At 67.5% G+C, this 24,385-nt stretch overlaps 1 protein-coding gene across 3 annotated transcripts; it reads right to left on the reverse strand.

Moving 5' to 3' along the window:
• Positions 1–482: 482 nt before the first annotated feature.
• On the reverse strand, positions 483–23,980 carry APC2 (APC regulator of Wnt signaling pathway 2). Of its 3 annotated transcripts, none has more exons than XM_086699682.1 (15): positions 23,871–23,980; positions 17,846–18,004; positions 17,619–17,709; positions 17,333–17,513; positions 16,241–16,349; positions 16,044–16,160; positions 15,431–15,508; positions 15,144–15,242; positions 14,219–14,606; positions 13,675–13,770; positions 10,823–10,962; positions 10,401–10,478; positions 10,060–10,176; positions 9,521–9,735; positions 483–7,766 (listed from the first exon to the last, which is right to left on the reverse strand). In XM_086699682.1, the coding sequence occupies exons 1-15, from the start codon at positions 23,922–23,924 to the stop codon at positions 2,816–2,818; spliced, it is 6,873 nt and encodes a 2,290-aa protein (XP_086555808.1). In that variant the 5' UTR covers positions 23,925–23,980; the 3' UTR covers positions 483–2,815. The 3 variants fall into 3 exon arrangements, with proteins under 3 accessions (XP_086555808.1, XP_086555806.1, XP_086555807.1); XM_086699680.1 differs by having other exon boundaries at positions 16,044–16,157; positions 23,871–23,960; XM_086699681.1 differs by lacking the exon at positions 23,871–23,980 and adding an exon at positions 20,624–21,776.
• Positions 23,981–24,385: the final 405 nt, after the last annotated feature.

A 24,385-nucleotide genomic window follows, 5' to 3' on the forward strand; every position in this document is an offset into this window, starting at 1 on the left:
CTGACACGGGGGACCCCGAGCATCCCTGGAGGTGTTTCTCTTTCCCTGAAGAAGGGGAGCCTGCTTAACCCTGAGAGGCCCCAAAACCAAGACCCAGAAAGGGGGCCTTGGGGACGCCTGACCATCGCACGCCCGCCCTGCTGCTCATGGCACGCCCTTGGTGAGAAGTTCTTCTGCTTTGCCTGCCTGGCCCTGGTCTCCAGCGCTTCCTGACTCCAGGGTGCTGTCCACTCGGAGTCCCCTGGGGTCAGGCAGGGGCACACCCGCTGGCCTCCCGGTGCTGTCGACCTGGGATCCCGGGCCCACACTCAGGCTCTGCGTCCAGGGACCTGCCCAAAGGGGCATCTGCTTGCTCCCGGCAGAAGCCAGGCTGGGCCGTCACCCGGACCCCAGAAGGGGTGGGCAGGACAGAAGGCCCCGGAGTCCCCTCCTGGCCCCCAACCCCTTTGTCGCCCACTTGGAAACGCAGCCACAAGCATCAGCGCGATTCAACAGCTGTTTATTAAAGGTGCATGTGAGACGCCTGGTTCCGTGGCTTCCTCCCGCCAGACGCCGGCTGCGTGGTCAGTGGGGGTGGATGGGCTGTATTTACACGTGGCCTGTGGTGCTGCAGAGACCCGGGACGGAGACACGAAGGGATGAGCCGGGACAACCACGCTCGGGCTGTGGGGTGCCGTGGCCGCCAACCGGGAGGCCGGCGGGGGCGGCAGGGGTGAGGTAATGCTGCGCCAGCGGGTGCGTCCGGCCGGCCCTGGGCCCGAAGTCACAGTCATCCCCCTCGGGCTCACCCCAGGAGTGCCCCAGAGGCGGGTGGGTCCTTGACGTGTCCCCTTGGCGGGTGGCTGGGTCGGTCCTTTGGGTCCTGAGACCGTAGGTCTTCAGCCCCCGACTCAGGTTGATTGTCCGGTGACCGCCAACCGCCGCCTCCAGAAATCTGTGCCGCCAGGGCCCCTGCGGCCCGCCCAGGCTGGATGATGAGGTGTGGCTGTGCCCCCAGTGCAGGGGGTCGGAAAAGGCAAAAGTGGCTGCCGGGCACGGATGGGGAGGGAGCGCCTGTGTGCTGGCCCGCGTGCGGCTGCCTTCCGGCCCCGCCCGTGGAGAGGCAGGCAGGGGGCGGCAGCGAGGTCTCTCCCCCAGTCTTGGTGGTCTCTCCACTCGCCCAAGAGGTAGCTCTGGGAGTTCTCCCCACGGCCCACGTGGGGAGACTGAGGCACAGAGCGGCGAAAGCAGTGCCCAGGGTCTCACAGTGCGTGGGTGCTCGAAGCCCCGGGCCCTGTGGCTGGACGAGCCGCTGGCGGGCCTGCTGCTGCCTCTTCCCTCCCGCCAGGCCACTTCGGGGAAGCCTGGCCTGCGGGGACTGGAAGCACAGACAGTATTTGGCAGTCCCCAAATCCACAAAGGAGCCGGGCGACCCCCAGTCCGGGCCCCGCGGGCTACCGCGGGGACGGGGACTGGGGGTCTCTGACACAGGCCCGTGTGGCCCGAGGGGCGGCCGAGGCCTTACGCGGGCTCACACGCCATCCCTGCCTGCCGGACGCTCAGGTTGGGCCCGGCTCCCGTCCCACGGGATGGGGCATCTGGGGGTGCGATGCAGCGGGGTGCGTGTGGCATCGGGGTCAGCATGGCTCCCAGGGGCTCCCCGAGCCGAGGGTGGCGGCCACTGGAACCCCTTCTGGGTGACGGGGAGGGTCAGCGGTGCCCGCGGGCCGGGGCTCTCCACTGCTCTTCAGAGAAGGGACTTGCGGCAGCCACGCTGTCTCCCCTGACGGCATCTGCCCCGGCGGGGGTGGCGCTCCGGCAGGGCGGCTGTCTCAGCAGATCCGCTCGCCAGGATCAGCTTCTCCCCGGGGGCCCCCGCGCCGCAGGAAAGAGGTCGCCGGCTCTCCCTGCAAGGAGGCGTTCTCGGGGCTGAGGCTGAACACGCGCGCACCCGGGGGCCCTGAGCTGCACATGAGAGGGGAGAAGCGAGGCCTCGGGGCTCGCCGTCTGCCATCCGTTCCCCCCCCCACCCCCGTCCCCGACCCGGGGCCGGCATCTCCCGCAGCTGTGCCGTCCCTGGCGCGAGGCCCGTGGGGCCCAGCGCTTCGTGTGTGGCGAAGGAGAATGGAATAGAGAAGTGCGGCGGCGGTGGCCTTCGGGGGCGTCCCTCCACACGCTTCCTCCCGCCCATTGCGGTCGCGCGCCCCCGCCCCAGCCGGGCTGTCCGACCACACCGTTGACCGTCCCCATCGACCGGGCACCAGTCTCTCCCTGCAGTTCCGGGCCGCCCGGCGGCGGGGCGCTCCCGACTCGCTAGACGGCGCTGTCTGGGGCTCAGCCGCGCCCGCCCCCACACCCCCAGCTGGGGCTGAGACGGCAAGCGAACCGGCAAAAGCCATCATTAACCAATTACCCGGCCTCCAACGTTACAGGCTTCATCCCGGCGCGCGCGGGCGGGTGCCCGCTCGAGAGGGCCACCCTCCCCGCTCCGTCCCCCACGCCGGGCGGGTTGCCACTTCCCTGCACCTCCCGAAACGGGAGGGTCTTGCTGAAGCTCGGGGCCACGAGCACACTGCGCAGGGCAGCCCGAGCTAGGAGGGTGGTCTCTGCGTGGGGGCCAGGTTGGGACCGCAGCTCCGGCCCTCAGCTCCACGTCCTTCCAGAGCCCCCGCGGCGCGGAGCAAGCATCTGTGCATGAGATGGGAGGCCGATTCAGGCTGCAGGGGGGCTCCAAGGGCAGGGGCTCTGGAGGGTAGATGGACCGTGGGACCACCCCCTGGGCAGCCAGGCCAGCCCTCGACCGGGAGAGGATGTTCCAGAAGGCCAGCTCCGGCCACTATTCCAGAAGGCTGGCGGGGGCAGCGGTGGGGGCTTTCTCTGCGGCCAAGTCGGCGGCGGCTGCCACCATGGGGCTGGGCACATAGTTGAAGGGGGGCACGCGGGCCGCGCGGCTGGGGGAGCCGTGCCGGCTGGTGGGAAAGCCTCCCACGGCCACCCCCAGGCCCTCATGGACGAAGGGGGCAGAGGTGGGCGCCTTGGGGGGGCAGGGCCCATCCACATCGCTGCCAGGGAAGGATGCGGGGCCGCCGCCCAGGGCCTGGGGGGGCCCCCTGCTCTCCAGGCTCGGAGACGTGCTGGAGTTGGTCTTGGCGGCAACGAAGTCCTCGGTCTGGACCACGGCGTCGCTGGTCTTGCGCTGCGGGGGCCCGCCGGGGCCCTCCTCGGGGGAGGCGCCCACCAGGGGCAGGGCGGTGGCGGGCAGCGTGCTCCGAAGGATGTGCGGAACGTCCTCGTCCCGGATGCGACGCCACGTGGTGCCCGGGGCCGCCACCCTCGGGAGCGGCCGGGCCTCCCCGTCGCTGCTGCGGCGGGCGGCGTCGGCCGCGGGCCCCGGCAGCGCGCTGATGTGCGGCAGGGAGGCGTAGCGCTTGACGGCCTCGGGCCGGGCGGCCGGCGTGCGGACGGGCAGGCGGGACGGGCTTTCGGAGCTGGGGCGCCGCGCCGGCCGCTCGCCGGGGCTGGGCCTGGCTGCAGGGGGTCGTCGGGGGGCCGCCCGCAGCTCGTCGCAGCGCGAGGAGCACAGGAAGACCGCGGGCAGGGCGGGCCGACCGCGCCGGGGGGAGCCGCCCTGGGAGGCGGAGGTCGCGGCCTCGGGCGCGGCCACCTCTGAGCGGCGGCGGCGCGGCAGGCCCGCGGACTCCTTGACGAAGGTCAGCTGCCGCCGGAAACCCGAGCGGTCGGAGGACTCGCTGCCACTGGAGCGGGCGGAGGCCACGCGCACCAGGCCCAGGCGGCCCGCTCGGGCGCCCGGGCTTCCCTCGGCTCCTGCCCGGCCCCTGGGGCCCGGCTCCGGGGCTGCCCGGGCCAGGGCTGGCGGCCCCCGCCTGGCGGGCCTCTGCATGAAGGGGATCCGCACGGGTGACTTCTGCGTCTTGTGCTGCTTGGACAGTAGGGCCCGCGCGCGCGTCTGGGGCGCCAGAGACGCCCCGGGACCAGGTAGGGGCCCCGCAGCCTGGGGGCCCGAGGGCGGCCTCCTGGGCGGGGGCTGGGAGGCCGGGGAGGCCGGGGAGGAGCCGGACGAGGGGGCCTTGGCCAGGCGGGCGGGCGGCGTGGCGCTCCGCTGGGGGGGGCTCAGTGCCGCCAGCTCCGAGATCTTGCCCGGCCGGTGTAGGCTTCGAGACCGCTGCTGCTGCTGCTGCTGCTGCTGCTGCTGCTGCTGCCGCCCGGGGCTGGGGGCTTTGGCCGGCGCTGCGGGCTGTGCAGGGGCTCCCACCTTCCTCGGTGCCACACGGGTGCCGGGGTTGCCTCTGGGCTGTGCCCGGGGGGCCGGGCTGGGCACATAGATCACGGTCCGTCCCCGGAGCACGGCCGGCACCCTGCACGCCATCTTCTGGGCACCACGCAGCTTCTCGGGGCCACTGGGGCCGTGCTGGGCCAGGGTTGAGTCCCGCTTCTCCGGCCTCGGCCTCGCGGCACCGCCCGCCTGCGGCCGCTGTCCCTTCCTGTGCACCGGCGGCTGCAGGGTGGAGCCTGACAGCCCGGATTCCGACAGGATGGAGTCAGAGCCAGATGAGGCCTCGTGGGTGGCTGCGGCCGCTGCCTGGTGCAGCCACGTGACGATGGAGTTGGCGCCCTCTTGGATGGCGCGCCACTCGACGCTGTCCAGGTCGGAGGCCTGGTCCGAGCCTGCCGCCTCGTCACCGCGCTCCTGGGGCCGCTCCGCTGGCAGCTTGTCTGGCCGGGCAGCCTGGGGCTTGCGGCGCCGCGGGCCTGACGCCTGGAGCCGGCGCCCGGGCACGGCTGACCCGACGCAGCGTCGGAGCGGCCCCGGCCCCGGCCCCGGCCCCGCCCGCGGGCTGGGGGCGCCGCTGCACCCGCCCCCCGGGCCCACGACTTTGGCGACGGCCGGCTCGGGAGCACGGGGCCGGCTGGCCGGCTGCTCAGGGGGCTCAGGCTCGCCGAGGGAGCTGGCGGAGGAGCTCAGGGAATAGCATGGCGGGGTCTCGTCGGCGATGAGGCTGGGCTGGGCGCGGGCAGCGGGCGGGGCCTTGGCCGCGGCCTTGGGTGTGGCCTGCGCGTCCTTCCTGCCGGCCGGGTGCTCTCTCTTCACGGCACGGGGGATGGCGGACGCCCGCCGCGGGGGCGCCACCGCCTCGGACGGCTCTTCATCGGAGTCGTTGTCGTAGAAGCAGTACACGGCCTCCTCGGTGGGCGTCGTGAGGCACAGCGACTGCGGTGCCCCGTCCCCACGTGCCTGGCCCGGGCGGGGGCCGTCCCTGTCCGTGCAGGCGCTCGAGGGCTGGCGGAGGGGCAGCTCCAGCCCCTCCCGGCTCGTGCCCGCCCCCCGGGCCTGCTCTGCGCTCCGGCCCCCGCCCCACGCCCCGTGGCGGTGCCCGGTGGCCTGCCTGGTGGCGGCCTCCCGACCTGCGGTCTTCCGGCCGGCTGCCTGCCCGGCGGGTGGGTCCCTGGGAGGTCCCTGCAGCGTCTCGTCGCTGAGCGAGGTGGCGCTGGAGAAGGTGACCGGCGTGCCCTCGGCCGAGTCGCTGCGTGAGTCGTCCCCCCGGGCGGGGGCGGGCACCAGCATGTACACGGGCACGGGCAGTGCACGGCGGCCGGGCACCAGGGCCGAGGCCACCTTGCGGAGCCGGGCGGGCACGGCTGCCCCCAGGCACTCGCGCAGCAGCTGCAGCTCCTGGTCGGCGGCTGCCGGCCCCTCCAGGCACCCAGCGGCCTCGTCCCGCCGGCGGTGCCCCGCGAGGTGCGGGCCGGGGCCGGGGCCGCCGCCGCGATCCGGGCAGGTGGGGGGCAGCAGCCGCAGCTCCACATCCTTCTGCACGTAGTGCTCGTGCAGGGCCAGCGCGCTGAGGCTCGAGGCGCACGAGAAGTTCTCGTCCGGCTTCTCCACCGTGAAGCGGACGCTGCCGGCGTCGAGCTCCGACGGCAGCCGGCAGCGCTCCCGGCGGTCGGCGATGTCCAGGAATCGCTTCACGTAGCTCTCCCACTGCAAGCTGAACTCGGTGCCCTCGCGCTCGCCGGGGGGCGCAGGGGCCAGCGGGGGCGTCTTGCTGCGGCTGGGCGGCATGGTCTGCCCGGGGCTGTCGGGCAGCTCGCTGGGGCTGACCGTGCCGCTGCCCAGCCCGCTGCACGGGTCGCTGGGGACGGAGCTGGCGATGGACGGGCTCTCGAAACTGCTCAGGGAGCTCACGGAGCTGCAGCGGCTCAGCACCAGCGGCGTCTCCTGCACGCAGTTCTCGGAGGAGCTGGACGGTGTGGTGTCCTCCGCCCCCAGGCCGCGGCCCCGGTGCGGCGCCGGGACGGCCACGGGCAGGGAGGCGGCCCCAGGCCCGAGCCAGGCTCCGTCCAGGGCCGCCTTGCCGGGTCCCGCCTCCTCCAGTGCCTCCAGGGACGAGTCGCTGTCCAGGTCCCCGGCCTCACTGGGGCCGGGGCGGCCGGCCGAGGACAGCGAGGACAGAGAGCTGCAGCGGGACAGGCGGAGGGGCGCCGTCTCTGCCGCCGGCTTCTCGGGCAGCTGGCTCAGGCCCTCCGTGGGCAGCCAGGCCTGCTTCCGGGCCCCGGCGGCCAGGGGCCCCGCGCCCGCCCCCGCCCTGGGGTGGCCCTCGAAGAGCGGCACGTGCTGGTAGGTGGGCGAGAGCTTGATGGTGCGCACGCAGGCGTCGGCCGCAGAGCCGTCCCTCCCGGCCGGCTCCCGGCCGCCCGGCAGGCTGAGGTCCAGCCGGCTGGGCCGCGCCTGGCTGCACGGGGCCCCCTCGTGGTGCTCGGCCAGCACGGCCAGCGGGCAGGGCCTCGTGTGCTCGCGGGGGCAGCGCCCGTCACCGGCGCTGCTGCCGCTGTTGAGGCTGTCGTTGGACAGGCTGGCGTGGGCGGCCTGGAGCCGCAGCAGCGGGTGGGCCCGGCCGCCGGCCTCCTGCCGCCTGCCCTCCGGCCGCCGGCAAGGGGAGCAGGACTGGGCGCGGCCCTCCCGCGGGGCCTCCTGCCCGGGGTCCCCGGAGCTGAGGCTGAAGCTGTCGTCGGACGAGGTGTGCAGGGCTGAGATGTCCTCCACCAGCCGGTCGATCCGCGCCACCGCCAGCGCCAGCTTGGCCTTGGCCCTGGCCGCCACGGCCGCCTCCCCGCCGGCGTCCTTCTCCGCCTCCGGGCCGCTGCGGCGGGCGGGCGGGGCGCGGGCCAGAGCCTGTCCCTGCAGGAAGGGGCTGCCCAGGAAGAGGGACAGCACGGCGGGGCTGGCGGGCTCGGCGGTCGAGGCGGCGGCGGCGGCCAGGGAGGGCGCCTCATCGTCGTCGAAGCAGCCGGAGTCGGAGGCGTAGTCCCGGGCCAGCCCGTCCAGGTGCCGCAGGGGCGGCAGCGGCTTCTTGGAGGCGGCCTCGGCCTCGGCCTCGGGCAGGCCCTGCTTCTCCAGGTGGTCGAGCGCCTGGGCCAGATGTCGCGTGTCCAGCTCGGCCTCCAGCGCCCGCTGCTTCCTCACGTACAGACTGGGTGCGCACGCGCCGGGGGACACGGCGGTGGCCGTCGCCTGGTACTTGGCGGGCCGGTGGGCCAGCAGGTTGCGCAGGGCCGCGGCGCTGCCCATGGCGATCATCTTGTGCTTGGAGTGCACCAGGTTCCGCAGCATGCCCACGGCCCCCAGGTCCCACAGCAGCTCCTGGTCGCGCGGGCTGCGGGCCGACAGGTTCCAGAGCGTGCCGCACGCGTTGCTCACGATGGTCAGGCTGTGGGACGTCAGGTGCTGCAGCAGCGTCTGCAGACAGTTGTGGTCCCGCAGCACCTGCCTGCGGCACGAGGGGGCGTCAGGCCTGCGCCCAGCGCCCGCCACTCCCCACCCCCGCCCCCGCAAATACGAGTCCGGGGCTCCCCAGGCGACTTTGCGTTTCAGAACACCGAATAGATACGTGGTGCGACATCACATAGTGAAATGATAATTCTTTCTTCTAGGGGCGCAGGGGGGCTCGGTCAGTTAGGTGTCCGACAGTTGATCTTGGCTCAGGTCACGATCTCACGTTTCATGGGTTCGAACCCAGGGTCGGGCTCTGCGCTGGTAGCACGGAGCCTTCTTGGGATTCTCTCTCTCTGCCCCTCCCCGCTCACATGCACTCCCTCAAAATAAATAAATAGAGGGGCACCCGGGTGGCCCAGTCGGTTAAGCATCCGACTTCAGCCTGGGTCGTGGTCTCACAGTTCGTGGGTTCGAGCCCCACATCGGGCTCTGTGCCGACAGCTCAGAGCCTGGGGCCTGCTTCGGATTCTGTGTCCCCCCCTCTCTCTCTCTGCCCCATCCCTGCCTGTGCTCTCTGTCTTTCAAAAATGAATGGATATTTAAAAAAATAACATTTAAAAAATAAATAAGCAGACATTTAAAAAAATACTTTTCTTAAAGTGAACTTCAGTTTGACTTTACCTCATTTTAGCACAACTACATCTCATGATATTTGGGGTATACTTATGCTGAAGATAAGTTTTATCTGTTTTTAAAAGTATCAGAGTGCCTGGCTGGCTCAGCGTGGTGAGTTTGAGCCTCATACCGGGTGTAGAGACTACTTAAAAATAAAATCTTTTAAGAAAAAAACCCCTAAGCATTGTTAATGATTAGTATTACCTAGTAAATAAGTGTTTTATTGATTTAATAAATAAAATCTTTAGCACAAGTAGAGCCCATGCAATATTTGGGATATACTTATATTGAAAACAAGTGTTTTGTGTTTTCTTACATTAAAAACGTTACTGATTATCATCCAATAAACAATACTTTATTTTTATAAAGAACAAGCATTGGGGCGCCTGTGTGGCTCAGTCGGTGAAGCATCCGAGCCTTGCTCTCAGCTTGGGTCATGGTCTCATATTCGTGGGTTTGAGTCCCACGTTGGGCTGTGCCCTGTCGGTGCGGAGCTTGGTGGGAATGCTGTCTCTCTCCCTCTCTGCCTCTCCCCTGCTTGCACTTTCTCTCTCTTGCAAAATTAATAAGTATTTTAAAAACAGGTTTTAATATTACTTAGTAAAGATTGTAATAGAGAACAAGTATTTATTAACATTATCTGAAAAATAATACGTTTTATTTTAGTTTGAAATGTTTATTTTGAGAGAGCACCTGTATGCGTGCGCACAGGGAAGGGGCAGAGAGAGACGGGGAACCCCAAGCAGGCGCCGTGCTCAGCACAGAGCCCGATGTGGGGCTCGATTTCCTGAACTGTGAGATCACGACCTGAGCCCAGATTAAGAGTCAGACGCTTAAATGACTGAGCCACCCAGGTGTCCCCATGTTTTCATTTTAATAAGTTAACTAAACGTTGATTATACGAGTACACCCCACACAAAATTTGGGGTATACTTATGTTAAAAAAAAAAAGTCTCCAGGGACAAATCGGGACCGTTCATTCACAGCACAATCAGGGCTTGTCCTCGGTTCCCAGCAGAGTGGGATCTGCCAGCCCCACCCCGGTCTGCACCTGGGGCCCAGCTGGGGCCCAGCTTCCCCCAGTGCCCACCCCCCCACCCGTCCCAGAGCCCCGGCGGGGGGAGGGGGGTCGACCTGTAGTCCTCCCGCGTGGCGATGAGGCTGGACACGTTGCGCAGGATGCCGCCGCCACTCTCGATGACGGCCAGTGAGTTGCTCTGGCACTTGTAGGTCAGTGTCCTCACCAGGAAGCCCAGGGCGCCGTCCACCTGGCAGATGGCCGCCTTGTTCTCCGTGCTGTGCGCCGACAGGTTCCACAGGGCGCTGAGCACACTCTTCAGGGTGGACTCCTGGGCGCCGAGCGGGGCGGGGGGTGGGGGGTGATTGGCGGGGGCCCAGCGAGCCCGGCGCACCCGCCTCTTCCCCACCCCATCGAGCTGCGGACCCAACGCTGGCACCCAGACACGCCTTCGAGTGCGAGCGAGAAGCAATCACGTTGACCGTCACCGGGTTCTGAGACGCGGGGCCGGCGGCCCCACGGCTGGGCCACCCGCTCGGCAGCGCTCGGTCCGGCCGGCCCACCCCATGCCCGTGCGCGTCCCCGCACCCCCCCCCCCCCCCCGCGCCTGCCCCCCCCCCCCACGCACGCGTCCCCGCCCCGCCCCCGTGCCCACCTTGGAGGCTCGAAGGACGCACCGCATCAGGGCGGTCATGCTGCCCACCTCCCGCAGCACCTTCTTGCTGTGGATGTCGGCCCGCCAGGACAGGTTGCGCAGGATGCTGGACACAACCTGGGGCGGGGCGGAGCAGGCGCGGTGGACCTGGGGCCCCGGCTCCCGGGGCGGCCGCAATCACGTCCTCACCCCTGCGCCAGGCGGGGGCGCCCACCACGGGAGCCCCGTCACACCCAGAGGAGAGGGGACTTGGCCGGCAGAAAGGCCTCGGGCGGTGAGCCGCCCTGTGGGCCTCCCCCCACCACCCCCACCACCCTGCCACGCTGCCCCCGCCGCCGCACCTGGTGCAGCTCCTCGCTCTCAGAAGCCAGCTGGGCCACGATGGCCTCCATGCAGCCCCGGCGGGCACACAGTGCGGCCTGTTGACGTGAGGGAGGAAAGTCGCGCCACAGCGGGCAGGGGAAGGGGGGGGGGGGCGAGAGGTAGACCTACTGTGTGCAAGGGCCCGAGCCCCTTCCCTCCTCACCCAGCGGCTCCAAGGACGAAAGAGGCTCAGGGCGGCACCGACGCCACCCAGCCTCCCCCAGCCCCGAGCGTGGCGGCCCCGGTGGCCACGTTCGGACACCAGCCTTCTGGGCCTCCGCCTGGAAGTCGGGGACAACTGTCTCCCCCCTCAGGACCGTTTCAAGGCTGGCACGAGGTCGAGGCAGGCCCGGGCCTGGAGCGCGCTGACCCTGCCCGCCCTCTGGCCGGCCCCAGGCACCTTGTTGGCCACGTCTCCGAAGGTGAGGTTGGTGAGGGTCATGCCGGCGTATCGACGGAGGGCGAGGTTCAGCGGGTCCCGGGTCATTCTGTGCATCTCGTAGTCAACTTGTAGTAACTCTGCCACGGCCTGCAGCCCACCTGCAGGGGTGCGGAGGGGGCACGGTGCGGCCCGGACAGGTGGTGAGCCCCGCCCCCTCAGCCCGCCTGCCCTCTGCCCGCCCCCCCCCCCCCCCCCGCCTCGGCCTGTGAGCGCCCCCTGCCCAGACGCCCTCGGCCCCTTCCCGCCCCACCCCCGCCCTCGGCAGGTCTACCTGTGCAGCCGGCTCCGAGGGTTCTGCCCCAGTACCGGGCCTTCGCACAGCTGTTCCCTCGGCCCGAACGCTCTTCCCTATTTGCCCAGACTCCTGTCTGTACTCCCAGCGCCGGAGTCACGGCGCCGCTTTCTCAAGGACGCCCTCCAGCACCCCACGTGAGAATTCCCTCAGGACCATTAGAGCAGGAGCCACTGAGGGCAGGGTCTGCACGGCGCGAGCCCAGGAGCCACCGGCGGGGGGCCAGCGTGCCCAGCGGAGGGACGGGCGGACGGCCCTGGGAAGACCGGCCCGGGAGAGACGGCGGCAGGCAGAGAAGGGGCAGGCGCGGCACAGACTCAAGAAGCTTCTCCCTCTTCACGCGGCAAACGTGCCGGAGGCAACGTGCTCATCCCCGGGCCGGGGCAGGCCGGCCGGGCACCCTCTGGGGACGTCAGCGGCCCGCGTGCACCTGAACACCCCGACGTCAACAGGCCACGCGCCACGGTCACAACAACCCGGGTGTCCGCCAGGGGACCAACCCGAGACCACAGTGTGTCCCGCCACTGGGGCAGCGGTGCTCAACCGTGACCGGGAGCCCTGCCACCTGCCGCCACACCTTGTGGGCACACCTTGGAGACATTCTGCCCGAGTTTACTTGTGTGACAGAAGGCAGACACAGGAGGACACGTCCCATGACCCCACCCACAGGGGGTCCCCAGAGGAGTCCCGTCCACAGAGACAGAGAGAGTAGACGGTGGGAGCCAGGGGTGGGGACTCAGTGTTTCATGGGACAGAGTCTCGGTCCGGGGAGATGGAAAGTTCTGGAGACGGGTGGCGGGGGCGGGTGCAGGACAGCATGAGTGCCTGACGCCGCCGAGCTGTGCGCTTCGAGACGGTTACGATGGTGAATTTTAGGCTGTGTGTATGTTACCACAATTTAACTTTCTTAAGTAGGCTCCACACCCGATGTGGGGCTCGAACTCACAACCCTGAGATGAAGAGTCACGCGCTTTTCCAATGGAGCTGGCCTGACGCCCCTAAAAAATTTGTGATGCGTAATTGTAAGTTATTACAGGGGACACTTCTCAGGCCTTCAATGCTCCATAACGTGGAATTCTCCACTGCTGGAAACCCGCAGGACAGAAGCAAACAGGAGGAGGGAGAAAGGACTGCCAACTCGGCCGTGGGTGGGGTGCTTGTGCTGGGAGTGGGGGACCGCCCTGCTAGTGGGCCTCGGCGGACAACAGCGGCATGCAAGTGTTTTGGCCTCGGACCCCTGTATCCTCTGAACTTTTCTGAGGACCCCCAGAGAGATTCTGTTCTTGTGGGTGAAAGCTGTTCCATGCTAGAAATTAAAATGAAGCGTTTGGGGAGCCTGGGGAGCTCAGTAGGTTAAGGGTCCGATTTTGGCTCAGGTCATGATCTCACAGTTTGTGGGTTCGAGCCCTGTGTCGGGTTCTGTGCTGACGGCTCAGAGCCTGGGGCCTGCTTCGGATTCCATGTCTCCCTCTCTCTGCCCCTCCCCTGCTCACGCTCTGTCTCTGTCTCGCTCTGTCTCTGTCTCTCTCTCAAAAATAAACACTTTAAAAAGTTTTTTTTTATTAAAAAATAAAAAGGAGAAGCCTTCTAAACCCCAGAACGTACAGCCCAGTGGTCCTCAGAGTAGGAGCATCTGGAAACCCCACTGAACGCACGCACGCACGAGAAAAAACGGGGGTGGCAAAGGCAAAAACAATTGCGACCTTGTGGACCTCCGAGAAGGATCTCGGGAACCCCCAGGGGGCCCTGTGGGCCACACTCTGAGAACCAGTTTTATATGAAATCCCACCTGTTCGTGGTACAAACGTTCACGGTCAGAAGGAGACAATGAAAACTGAAATCTTCCTTTTCCTGCCTGGCATCGGCTGGGGGAAGTGGAGCCCAGGGCCACTCCGTTCTCCTGTCTACACTGCATTCTGGGCACGTGTGTGCACGTGCATTGTGTAGAGAAGAGACCTTACCACCTCCTCCACTCTCCCCGGACGACACGAGGACTTACACGACAACAGGACTTACTGTTGGACACAGGCCGTTTCCGGATCGGCGGGGGGGGGGGGGGGGGGGGGTCCCACGGGTTGCTTGCTGCCCGCCTGCCTTCTTATTTCTGTGTGTCTTACTTTGTCAATCCGGCCACGGGGCGCAGGGGTGCCCCAAAGGTGTGCACACTCCTAAAGAACCCGCTGGTGCCAAAGCCCCTCACCACGTGCTCCCCCCTCCACGCAGCCAAACCACACGGGACCCGACCCAACCTTGGGGCGCTCTGACCACCGGCTGGGTGAGAAGCCGTGTGTTTTGTAACTCTTACAGCCAAACTCAGCATATGGATGCGAACTTTGGCCTTTGCTATTTCTTTTTTCGGTGCTTTGATGACTTTTATATGGAAAAAGAAGATACTCGTAACGCCCCCAAACCTGAAACTTCACAAGGTCGAGCCCCCCACCCCCACCCCCCGTCCCCAGCCCCTCCACGAAACACCGAGGCATCGGGGCCCTCCTGCGGGAGGCGAGGGGGCACTCACCCAGCTCGTTCATGGCTCGGCGGTATTCCTCGTCAAAAGACAGCTTCATCACGGCACAGGTGGCCTGGCAGATCTGGGGCTCGATGGGGACTGGAGCTGTGGGCCAGGGGACCAGGTCAGCGCCCTCCCACTGCCGGTGGGTGCCCGCCCCGCCCTGCCTTCTGCATCCCTGCGGAGACCCCAGGCCTTTTCAAAGGGCTGCACGCTGGGCTCGCAGAGCGCTGGGGCTCCTTCCCACGCCTCCCGCCAACCCACGCAGGGGGTGCCGCCTCAGCCAGGACGGCCCAGGGAGGGGAGGTGACGCCTGCGGCTTTTGTCATAAGGTAACTGCAATCAGCTGCAAACACCGGGAACCTCACACTCTGTTCTCTGGGGACCCACGACCTATCCCTGCATTCGGCGGCGGTTTCCTGAGCACCCACCCCGTGTCATCAGGTGTCGGGGGCCACCCCTGTGCCCATCCGCCAAGACAACGTTCCCACAAGCCTCGCAGGCGCAGGCCACCGAGAAGGGGCCCGGCGGCGGCCCCCCCTCGCTGGCTCACCGCCGCTGGCGCCGCCTCCCTCGGCGCCGTCCCTGGCCTGCAGCCAGTCCCAGCAGGTCTCACAATAGGCCCGGATCTGCTCCAGCACGTGCAGGACGCGCATCTCCTTGCGCGCCAGGCCCTGGTCAGGTTGCGAGAAGACGATGTTGTGCAGCGCCGCGTTGGCGCGCATGCGTGCGTCCTTGGCGCCCGTCGTCCCGGGGCTTCCGTCGCGACCCCCAGCGCCGGCCTCGGTGCCGTGCAGGATCTGCAGCAGCAGCGGCAGGCACCCCGAGCGGCGCATGGCCACGCAGCTCTCCGGCGAGCTGGACATGGCCAGCAGGGTGCGCGCCGTGTCCTCCTGGTCACGCGTTGCCAGCATGGACAGCAGCCAGAAGACCACCTCCACCTACGAGGGGCAGCGGACGGGGGTCAAGGGGGGCGGTGAGCCACGCCCGGCTCACCTGGCCCCAGCCAGTCCCTGAACCCCCGGTGGGCCGCCCAGACACAGTGAGCGTCTTGTCACCCCAGCCCAGGACCGTCACTTGCTCACCCCCGACACCCTCACCCTGCATCTTCCTCTGGGCAGTGGCACACACCTGGGGAGGGCACTGGGGCGCCCCCGGTTGAGGAGGGCCAAGTTGACCGTCGTCCTCACGGGGTACTCCCGTGGGTGACCTCCTACCTCTAAGTCTAGGGTGCCGTCCCAACACACAGGACAGCTGTCCCCACCCACGTCCTGGCCCTGCCAGCCTCAGCACACACCCCACCCCAGGGTGGCCCTTCCACACCTGGGGCCGCTTTATGGAGACGGCGGAGGGAAGGCCCCCCACATCGGACAGAGAGGCAGGACCCAGGTCACCATGCACCTCCACCCAGCTGGCCATCTGCACCCCTTGCCTCAACCCACCGGCCTCCTCCCCCACAAACCTGGACGCCCCCTCACCTTGCTGTTGCCGGGCTGAGGGACACCATCCTCCGGGTGTGTGGGGACTTCAGTCTCTGGATCCTCGTCCACCGGCACCGACTTCACCGCCAGCAGGGCCTGTGCGGAGAACGCCAGGCCTGGGGGCTCTGTTGGGGAGCACCCCACAAAGCGCCCAGGCTGCCAACCCCCGTGACGATGTGGGTGGGGGCTGCAGGCCCATTCCTGGACCGGGCAGAGCCCTAGCGGTCTCTTCGCTGCCTAGACCCGTCACCACCCCAGGACCCTGGCGCCACCCCTCCCAGTACCTGGGGCTCTGTCTGTTGCACCCGGTCCTGTGCGGACAGCAGCTCCTGATCGATTTGCTCCAAGCGAGAAGCGCGGATCTGAGCCAAGAGAAAGAGGCGCGCTGGGGCTGACCCCGCCCCCGGGTCTGACTCCGCCCACTCATGTATGACCCCACCCACTTCTCCATCGGCATTCTGCTTCGGCCCCACCCTGGCCCCACCCCCATTCCTCTATATGGTCCCGCCCACCCTAAACACCCTCGCTGCAGTATCTGACTCCGCCCACAACCCGGCCCCACCCAGGCGCTGGCTCCACCCACTATCTTGCTTGACCCCGCCCCGCCCTTCCGGACCCGCCCACTCCCTGATCTCGTCCGGCCCACGGACCGCGGCCCAGGGCTGGCTCACACTCGGTTCCGCCCACTGACCGTCCCCTACCCCCCACAGTTCTCGGACCCTGCCCTCGGAGCCCGGCTCCGCCCTTCGCTCCCTCTGGCCCCACCCACAAAGGGCTCTACCCCCACCGGCTCCGCCTCCCGATCCAGACCCCTCCCACAGCAGTCCCTGCGCTCCGCCCAGTGACGCGCTCTTCCCCGGAAGAGCCTCCAGCGCCCCGCCCCGCCCGCCGCCTCACCTGCGCGCGCTGCACCATCTCGTCCGAGGTGCCGAAGCGTTCTTCCATCAGCGAGCGGATGTGCTGGGCCTCGAACTCCAGCTGCTGCCGGATCAGGTCCATCTGCATCGAGAACTGCTGGGAGGGGCGGGCGGGCCGCGGTGAGGGGGCGCCCGGGCCCGAGCCCCTTCCCCCCGCGCCGTCCCCCGCGCGCTCACCGTCTCCACGTGCGGGAGCTCGTCCAGGCGCTTGGACAGGCCCTGCAGCTGTGAGTAATACCAGAGCTTCTCCTTCTCCTCCTTCTCGATCTCGTTCAACAGGAAGCACCTGGGGAGGGGGCGGGCAGTCGGTGGGCGCAGGCTCGCAGGGCGGGGGCCGTCCCGCATGCGTTGTTTATTTTGATTTGTGTGATCACTTGTTGGGCGCTGTGTGCCAAGTTGAACGGCGTGGCAAAGTCTCGCCCTTGGCGCTCCCGGGACTGGGGCGGGGTGCAGAAAATCGATTCAACTTTATAAGTTGTGGTCCCCAGAGAAAGACCCCGAGGGGGCTGTGCTAACACCTCTCCCACGCTTGCTCATCTCCCTCTAGCCTACAAAGACCAAGTCAGGCTCAGATTGCTCCGGGCGCAACAGGCTCCCTGTTAACCCTGTGGGGGGCGATGCTGCCATTCCCGTTTTACAGAGCTCCACGTTCAGGCTCAGGGTCTTTTTCTTTTTCTTTCTTTTTTTTTTTTTTTTTCTTCAAATAAAAATTTATTGACTTTAAATAATTTTGTTACATAGAACTACAGAGCGGAAGCCTGGGGCTGGGAGGGGTGAGGAGACTGGCCTGAGGTCCCACAGCACAGCATGGCCTCAACTCCAAGCCGCTCTTGCACTGCCGCATCCCACCCCACACAACCCGGCCGAGCCGAGCTGGGCGCCCAGACCCTGCTTTCCTCTGCTGGCCCCCGGCCCAGGTTTCTTGGGCCACAGCCCTCTCTGCACAAAGGCTGCCTTGAGCCCTTCTGGCTCCAGTCCTGACCCTGGCAATGGACACAGCCCTGTCCCTCGCGAAGCCTGCATGCTGGGGACCCGTGGGGACATCTCCCAGGAGCCTTGCCCTGTGCCAGGGACTCCCCCTTCCTCTTCGTCCTCCAGCTGAGGTCCACTGGAGCCACGTGGAGTGGGCGTGGGCAAGGCCGACTCAGGAGGTGGGTGGAACACGTGCCGGTGGGCCAATCAGCGGGCAGAGGTGCTGGGGCGGAGCCGGCTGGGGGCGGAGCTACGTGACAGCTTCCAGCGGCCAGGTCCCGCCACCTGCCATCTCACCTCTCCCGGTCCAGTTCCTCCAGCAGCCGGATGGTCGCCCGGCTCAGCTCCCCAAAGCTGTCCTTAGAAGGTCCGGAGCCGTGTACTGGACTTCCTTCGGGGGTCCGGCCAGTGGGCTCAGGACCTAGGGCTGGGGGCTGGAACTTGAGGTTGTACAGGCTGGTGATGTCCATCTGCAGGGCTGCATGGGCGCGGAGGGAGAAGGCAAGGTCAGTGCCCCTTCCCGCCCCTCCTCCCAGCAACCTCTGGGGGCAAGCTGGGGATTGCCCCCCCGGGGGCCCCTCACCTTTCAGCTGTTCCAGCACCTCCGTCTGCCCCAAGGACACCAGCACTCCGGCCTCCTGCTCCAGCTTGCCTTGTAAGTGCTTCAGGACCTCCTAAGGTGGGGGCGGGAGAGGGTGTCCGGCAGCGTGAGCCTGCTGCCCTGGGCTGGCCTGTGGGTCTCTGGGTCCAGCACCCCGGCGTCTGTCCCTGTAAGGGCAGCCCGAGGCCTCTGCCCAGCCCCACCCTCACCTTCATGCCGGACGTCTCCGTCTCTAGCTTGGACAGGTGGCTCGAGTTGTCTCGCAGCTCCTGCCTCAGGTGACTGTTCTCGGCCTTCAAGGCCTCCACCTGCCGCACCAGCTGCTCGTAGGGCGCCACGGAGCTCGTCATCTTCAGCTCCTGCAGCGCCTGGGGCCACAGGTCAGCGGGTTCACCCAGGGGTCTAGGGAGAGTGCCCTGATCTAAGCCCCAGCTCTCCCATCTGATCTTGGGGATGAATCCCAGCGGGAGCGCCAGGTGTGGACCGCTGCAGGCAGAACTCTGGCGTCCCGGAGGACAGGCGCGGGCAGGGCCAATAGGAGGCAGAGGGGCAGAGCCCCGGGGTGGACGTGGAGACACGCAGCCCCAACGCCCAGGTGGCCAGCAGACACGAGTACATGCCCACCCTCACTGCCGGGCTCCCAGACACACAGGCGGGCAGCTAGACAGACACACGGACATCCGAGGCCCTCTCCCACAGCAACGCAGCTGCCCCGAGGTGTGGTGGGCAGACCGCCAGCGGGCCCAGCCCAGGACGCTAGAACTGCTGTGGAGGCCAAGAACACGGCTCAGAGAGCCAGGGCCAGGTGATGGTGGGGTGCCCGGAGCTGGGCAGCCGGGCCGGCAGACCCAAGCCCACCACGGTCACCCCCCGCCACCCCCACACCCCCTCCACCAACAGCTGGAGCCCAGCAGCCACCTGCCTGGCCCGGCTCCCCTCCCGGCAGCCCCGCGCCAGCCCCCGGGCTCTCCCACTGCCACCCGCTTCTTTGTGTGTGGCTGTCCTCACTCTGGCCCAGCCTCCTCGGTCCAGCTGGCTGGCAGCTCCTCCTCTCTGGGCTTGGCCCTCCCCGGAGCTGTCCCACCTCCTCCCCACCCCCCCTTCCCTCTTTGTTCCCTTCCCATCGGCTCGCGCCCCCTCCCTCCGCCTTTGTCTGAGGCGCACCAGTGGCAGGCCGTGGTCTCCTCCGCCTCCTCCCCGGAGCCCCTCCCCAGATCAGCCCGCAGGGAGGCACTTGCTCTCCGCCCCCCAGCCTGGCCACGTGCACTCATTCACGTGCCCCGTCACTCACGGTGCTCCCTCTGCTCCTGCCCCCAGAACCCTCCCCACCCCACCCACCCTGGGACCACCAAGGGCTCGCTGGGCCTGGAATAAGCGTGGGGTGATGGGCTTGGGCCATCCTGACCCTTTGGGAGGACCTGCTGTATGCCTGACCCGTCATCTGGCTCGCTGGCCACAGTCCCGAGCCTCAGGGACCGCCACTGGGCTGTGCTCAGAGGAAGAAACAGGCAAGGCCGGCAAGGCACGACCGGGACCCGACACTGGGAGGACTCAGAAGTCCAGGCAGTGCTTTCTGGCCTCTGCGGGCCTCGCTTTGCCCATCTGAGGGTTGAGAAGAACTCGGCTCTGCGGGTCGGTGGGAGGGCAGACAGGACAGTCAAGTGGGAGCAAATGTGTCAGGTAGGGAAGGCCGAGGGCCTTTGCCTCCCACCCCAATATCGACCCTGCCCGAGGCTGGGGGGGGTGGGGTGGGGCGGGGAGCTCCCAGCTGGGACTCAGGCCAGGGGCTGTGGCAAGACTGCTGGGGTCCGGCTGCCACGCCCAGCACAGCCTCAGGGAAGCTCTAGGTGGTGTAGGACCCTGTTGAGTGTCCCTCCCACTCCCTAAACCCAGGCCGGCTCCTGGAGCCCCACCCAGGGCTGCCCATCCCCCACCCCCCCCCCCCCCCCCACCCCACACACACCAGGTTTCCCTCGTCTTGGATGTTCCAGGCTAAGCCTGGGACACCTTCACTCCCCCGACGCCTGGTGGTCACTGCTGTGTCCTCATCGCGCTGAGCTTGGCGGTAGGGCCACCCACCAGACTCCCCCCATTCCAGCCTGGCCTCCCCAACTCCACACTCCCACCAGCCCCTCAAGCTTTGCCCAGCCAGGCCCCCTCTCCCCCAGGGCCCCCACACCCTTTCCATCAGGGCAGCCTCGCTGGCCTCCCACAGTCCACTCTCACGGAAAGCCAAAAGGAAGCTTTGAAAGTCACGATTGGATTCCATCCCTCCCTCGCGCCAGTACCGCCCATGGCTCCCCAGTGCCCTCAAGACAAGAGCCAATTCCTCCACATGCACCCTGCCTCGCTGACACCCAGCAGCCACGCTGCAGTGTCCTTCCCCAGGCCTCTGCACGTGCAGTTTTCTGCCTGGAGCACCTTTCCTGACTCCTGCCACCCTTCAAGGTGCAGCTTCCTCCAGGAAGCCCTCCTGCCTGGACTTCATCCCCAGGCTGCGTCAGGGGACTCCTGGGAGCCTCCCCGAGAGATCTCCATTGCAGAAGGGAAAGCACCAATAGCTGGCAGTTCCCCTGGTTGAGCCGTGAGTGGCCACATTTCAGGGGAGGACGGCAGATGTGGCCCAAAGGGGCCCCTCCTTCAAACCCCACGTTACAGAGAAGGAGCCTGATGTCCAAGGAGGAGGAGCACTACCCCCCAAGCACACAGCAGGCCTGCCTGCAGACTGGGAGGTCCGAGTGTGGAACCCCGTGGGTGGGTGTGTGCGTGGGCCGGGCAGCAGCGACGCAGGGGCCCAACCTCCCTGGTTCTCAGTTTCCCTTTCTGGCTCCACCCTGGAGAAACGAGGCGTGTGCTGACAGGTGAAGCAGAGAGAAGGGGATGGCGACACGCCCGACCCCCACCCCACCCACCCCCACCCCCCCCCCCCCCGCCCCCGGCTGAGGCGGAGGACGCGCCCCCTGCCCTCCACCCGGGGAGGCGCTTACTCTATCTCGGGCTGGGCCGGGCTGCCGGGGGCGCCGCGGGGCGGGGGCTCCGGGGTCTCGGCGGCGCAGGCAGAGGGCTCTGGGGCGGACAAAGCCCGGTCCCGGCCTGGCCAGGCGGCGCCGCCGCTCCCGGAGCTGGGCGAGACCACCGCGCGCGGGGGAGGATGCGGGATGCGGGATGCGGGCGCGGCGGCCAATTGCGGCGCGGGAAGACGGACTGGTGCCATGGCAACAGCCAATGGCGGCCCCGGGGCGGGGACCAGCGGCGGCAGCCGGACGTCGGGCCTCCGGGCGGGTTCAGGGACTGCGTGTGCAGGGCTTGCGGGGGGGGGCGGGGCGCCCCGAGGACGAGGACCCTGTGCCCTCCACCCGTTCCGGGGTAAAGCGGTCAAGAACCTCCGGCGGCTGGATCCGGAGAATTTGAGAGTAAAAAAAAAGCATGCGGTCTCGGATGTTACATCAGAATTGGGGGGGGGGGGGGCGGGGGCAAGGGGGAGGCCAGCCCCTCCCGACGGATCCAGCCGAGCCTCGTGCGGACGGGTGAGGGCGGGGCAGGGCTCGGGATCCAGACTGCACTCCCCACCCCCTGCCAGCGGGGTCACGGCCAGCATGAAAGGGTGGGCGTGGGGGACGGGCGGGCAGGCTGAGAGGCCCTGGGGACCCCGGCGCCTCTGTCTCCCGCCTGACAGAGCTCTTCCAGGGGTGTCTGCCGCGACTCCCTGTCCACCCCATGTCGCTCGGTCTCTTTCAATCTGTCTCTCCCATTACACTATTTCACCCTCACAGAAGGTAAGGCCAAGGAGAAGCCTGGGGTCCCAGCTGTCTCAGGTCCTCGATGGGTCCACAGAGCCAGAACTTTGCAGCTGGGGCCAGTCTTTACTGCCTCCGACACATGCACGCCCCAAGGAGGAAGGAGGCTCTGGGCCAGGAGACGTGGTTTAGGGGGCCTGTCTCTGTCTTTCCTGGCTGGGGGAGGGGGGGCCGTGGCAAACGTTTGCCTCGAGAACCTTGTTCCCCTCCCCCCCCCCGGTAAAGTGGGGTGGGGGGTGCAGCCTTTGTAAGGGCTGGTGCAAGGCAGGCAGCCAAGGGCACACACACCACGTTGTGTTCTGTTGGGTCTACGGCAGGAGGTCCCGTGTGCCCGCCCTGGGCTAGCACTGCCGGGGGGGTGGGGGGGGGGCCCCGAGAGGGGGCCTGGCAGTCCTGGAGCCTCCACAGCCAAAGGCAGCAGTCCCCAGCCTGTGGGCCCTGGGAAGGGGGTGTGGGGGGCAGAGGGGCTCTTTCCGGAAGCTGGGAAGGCTGCGCAAAAGGACACCAGTGCTTGGCCCCTCCCGGATGAGTGAGAGTTGGCTATGGAAGCAATGAGGGGAAAGGTATTTCCCGGGGCTGAAGGGATGACATGTGCCGTCCCTGGAGCTGAGCGGCCAGTCCCCGGTCTGGCCGCGCCAGCTCACTACCAGGGGTTTAGAGCAGGGGCAGTCCGAGCTGGTCACCGAGAGCACAGCAGACTGGCCAGAGCCGGAATGGGGGCAGGGAGAGGACAGAGCCTAGGGCCCAGCTTCACCGTGACCTTGGCCGTCTCTCTCTTTGGCCTCAGTTTCCTGTTTTGCTGACTGGGAGGTGGGTTGGAGAATCCTTGCCTGCACAGAACTAAGTCCTGTCCCCCCACCCAGTCTCAGGTGTGGCTGCTCCCCAGACCCCTCTCAGCCAGTCTGAGTGGTCTAATGGCCAGCCTTGCCCTCGTATGTGTGAGGACACTGAGGCTTAAGCCAGGGAGCACGCTTGTGAGCCTCCCCAGCCTTGGGCTTCCCCCTCCCTGGGGACCAGAAGGCTGAGGGCACAAGGCACTGAGACTACAAGACAAGATGCCCTTGTCCCCAAGCCTCTGGAGCACCACATCTCTGGCACCCTGCCCCTCATCCCCGAATATCCCTGACCCTCTAAATTCTTGAGCCACAGTCAGACTCAGGCATCACTGGAAATCCGAGAACCACAGAGCCTCGGGAAACCCCATGGCACCCCAGGACCCCAAGCCCAGTCTTGGGGCAATGAGGAGCCCCTCAAGGCACAGTGCCCAGGCCTACTTGGGGGTGGGGGTGGGGGTCCTCCCCAGGCGCCCTCCCTGGGATCCTCTGTGCTCCCTACCGCTGCTGGGCTCTCAAGGGGAGAGCTGAATCGTGGGGCTCGCTTATCCACATCCTCACCCTGAGACCATCCCTTCCCCCTGCCCCCCCCCACCCCCCGCCCCATGCCAGCATCTGGCCCAGCACAACAGGGTCACTCAGAGGGCCTTTGAGTCTTCTGAGCCTGACCTCAGTGTCTCCTCCCACTTGATGGCCCGCGCTCTTCCACTGACCATCCACTGTGCTAGGGGCTCCGGGCAGAACCATGGGTGCCCCCCCCCCCGCCCCCAACTCGGAGCTGGGGTGGGGGGAGAGGGAAGCAGAGAGGCACCAGGTTGTCATGCGACCACAGAGATGGGGCGCGGGCTGGGTGACGAAGCAGAGCCCTGATGGAAAAGGGAATACTACTGGAGATGACGGAGTGGTGGCGCCGTGCCCCCGAAACCGGATCCGGGGTGGATCCCCTGCCGGGTTTCCGGGCCTCAGTTTCCCGGGCAGGGAGAGGGCAAGAGAGCGTCCTGTCAGCACCGCGGACAGCTCCCCTCGGCACCGGGCCTGGTCCTTTGCTGGCGCCTCCGCCCCGCGCTCAGGCTCCAACCCGGACGAAGGCTGGGGCTCCTCGCGGCGCCCCCAGTCTCAGTTTCCCGTTAAATCGGGAACGTGAGAGCCCCGAGGTTCAGAACGATTACGGAGGCCGGCAAAGCTCTCAGGCCCGGTGGGATGCATATTGTGAACCTCAACGTCGGTGAAGGTCGGAGTCGGCCCTGCGCTGGGAGCCCAGAAAGGGAAACTGAGGGCCGAAGAGGTGCAGGGTGTGGCCCAGCCCCTATCCGCCAGTGCGGGACGGAGCCTCAGCTAGACGGTCCCCCGTCGCAGTCCCCACCGCCCCAGCTGCTCTCTGCGTCCGCGCAGTGGGGAGGGGTCGGGGGGGGGGGGTGGTCTTTCTCCAAGGCTGCGCTTGCGCAGACCCGGGGTGGGGGGGATCCGCTGCGACGCGGGGGAGGGGTTCCCCCCCCGGAGCACAGCCTGAAGCGGTTGCCCTGGCAACGGTCTCCGCGGCGACTGCGGGAGACCCCAGACCCGTCCAGCCCCGTGCGCGTGTCGGAGTGCCCCCCAAGCCTTACCTGGTCCCCGAAGAAGGCTGAGTGCAGCAGGCTCAGCAGCCCCAAGAGCCCCATGGAGCCGCGGCCGCCCCGGACCAGCCTGCGCCCCGCCCTCAGCTGCTAGGGTAGGGGGGAGGCTCGGCCGAGACTCCCTGCGCCTGCGCGGAGCGACTACGGGGAGGGCTCGCACCGCGGGGCCGGGCGGGGACTCCTCCGGGAGGCAGCGGACGAACGGGTCTGCGGGACTTCGCAGGAGCGGGGGGAGGGCGTCTCGTGGGACTGAGGACTCGGGTGGGCGGTGTGAGGAGGGGGACCTGAGTGAGCAGACGGGGGAGGGGGGACGAGGGAGAGCGGGGAGGGGTCCCGAGGAGAATGGCGATCTCGCAAGGATGGAGGGAGGCGCCGCCCTGTGGCCGCAATCGGCTGCCGGCCTGGATCGTGGGCCCGCAGCAGCCAGGCTCCGGCTGCGCGCTCAATCCATTAGTCATTCAGCAAACATTTGCGGTGCGCGTCCAGTTTGCCGGACTCAGTGATGG

This window comes from Puma concolor, chromosome A2 (genome assembly GCF_028749965.1).
Source record: "Puma concolor isolate L17-30 chromosome A2, mPumCon1.1.hap2, whole genome shotgun sequence".
In the NCBI taxonomy this organism is placed as follows: domain Eukaryota; kingdom Metazoa; phylum Chordata; class Mammalia; order Carnivora; family Felidae; genus Puma; species Puma concolor.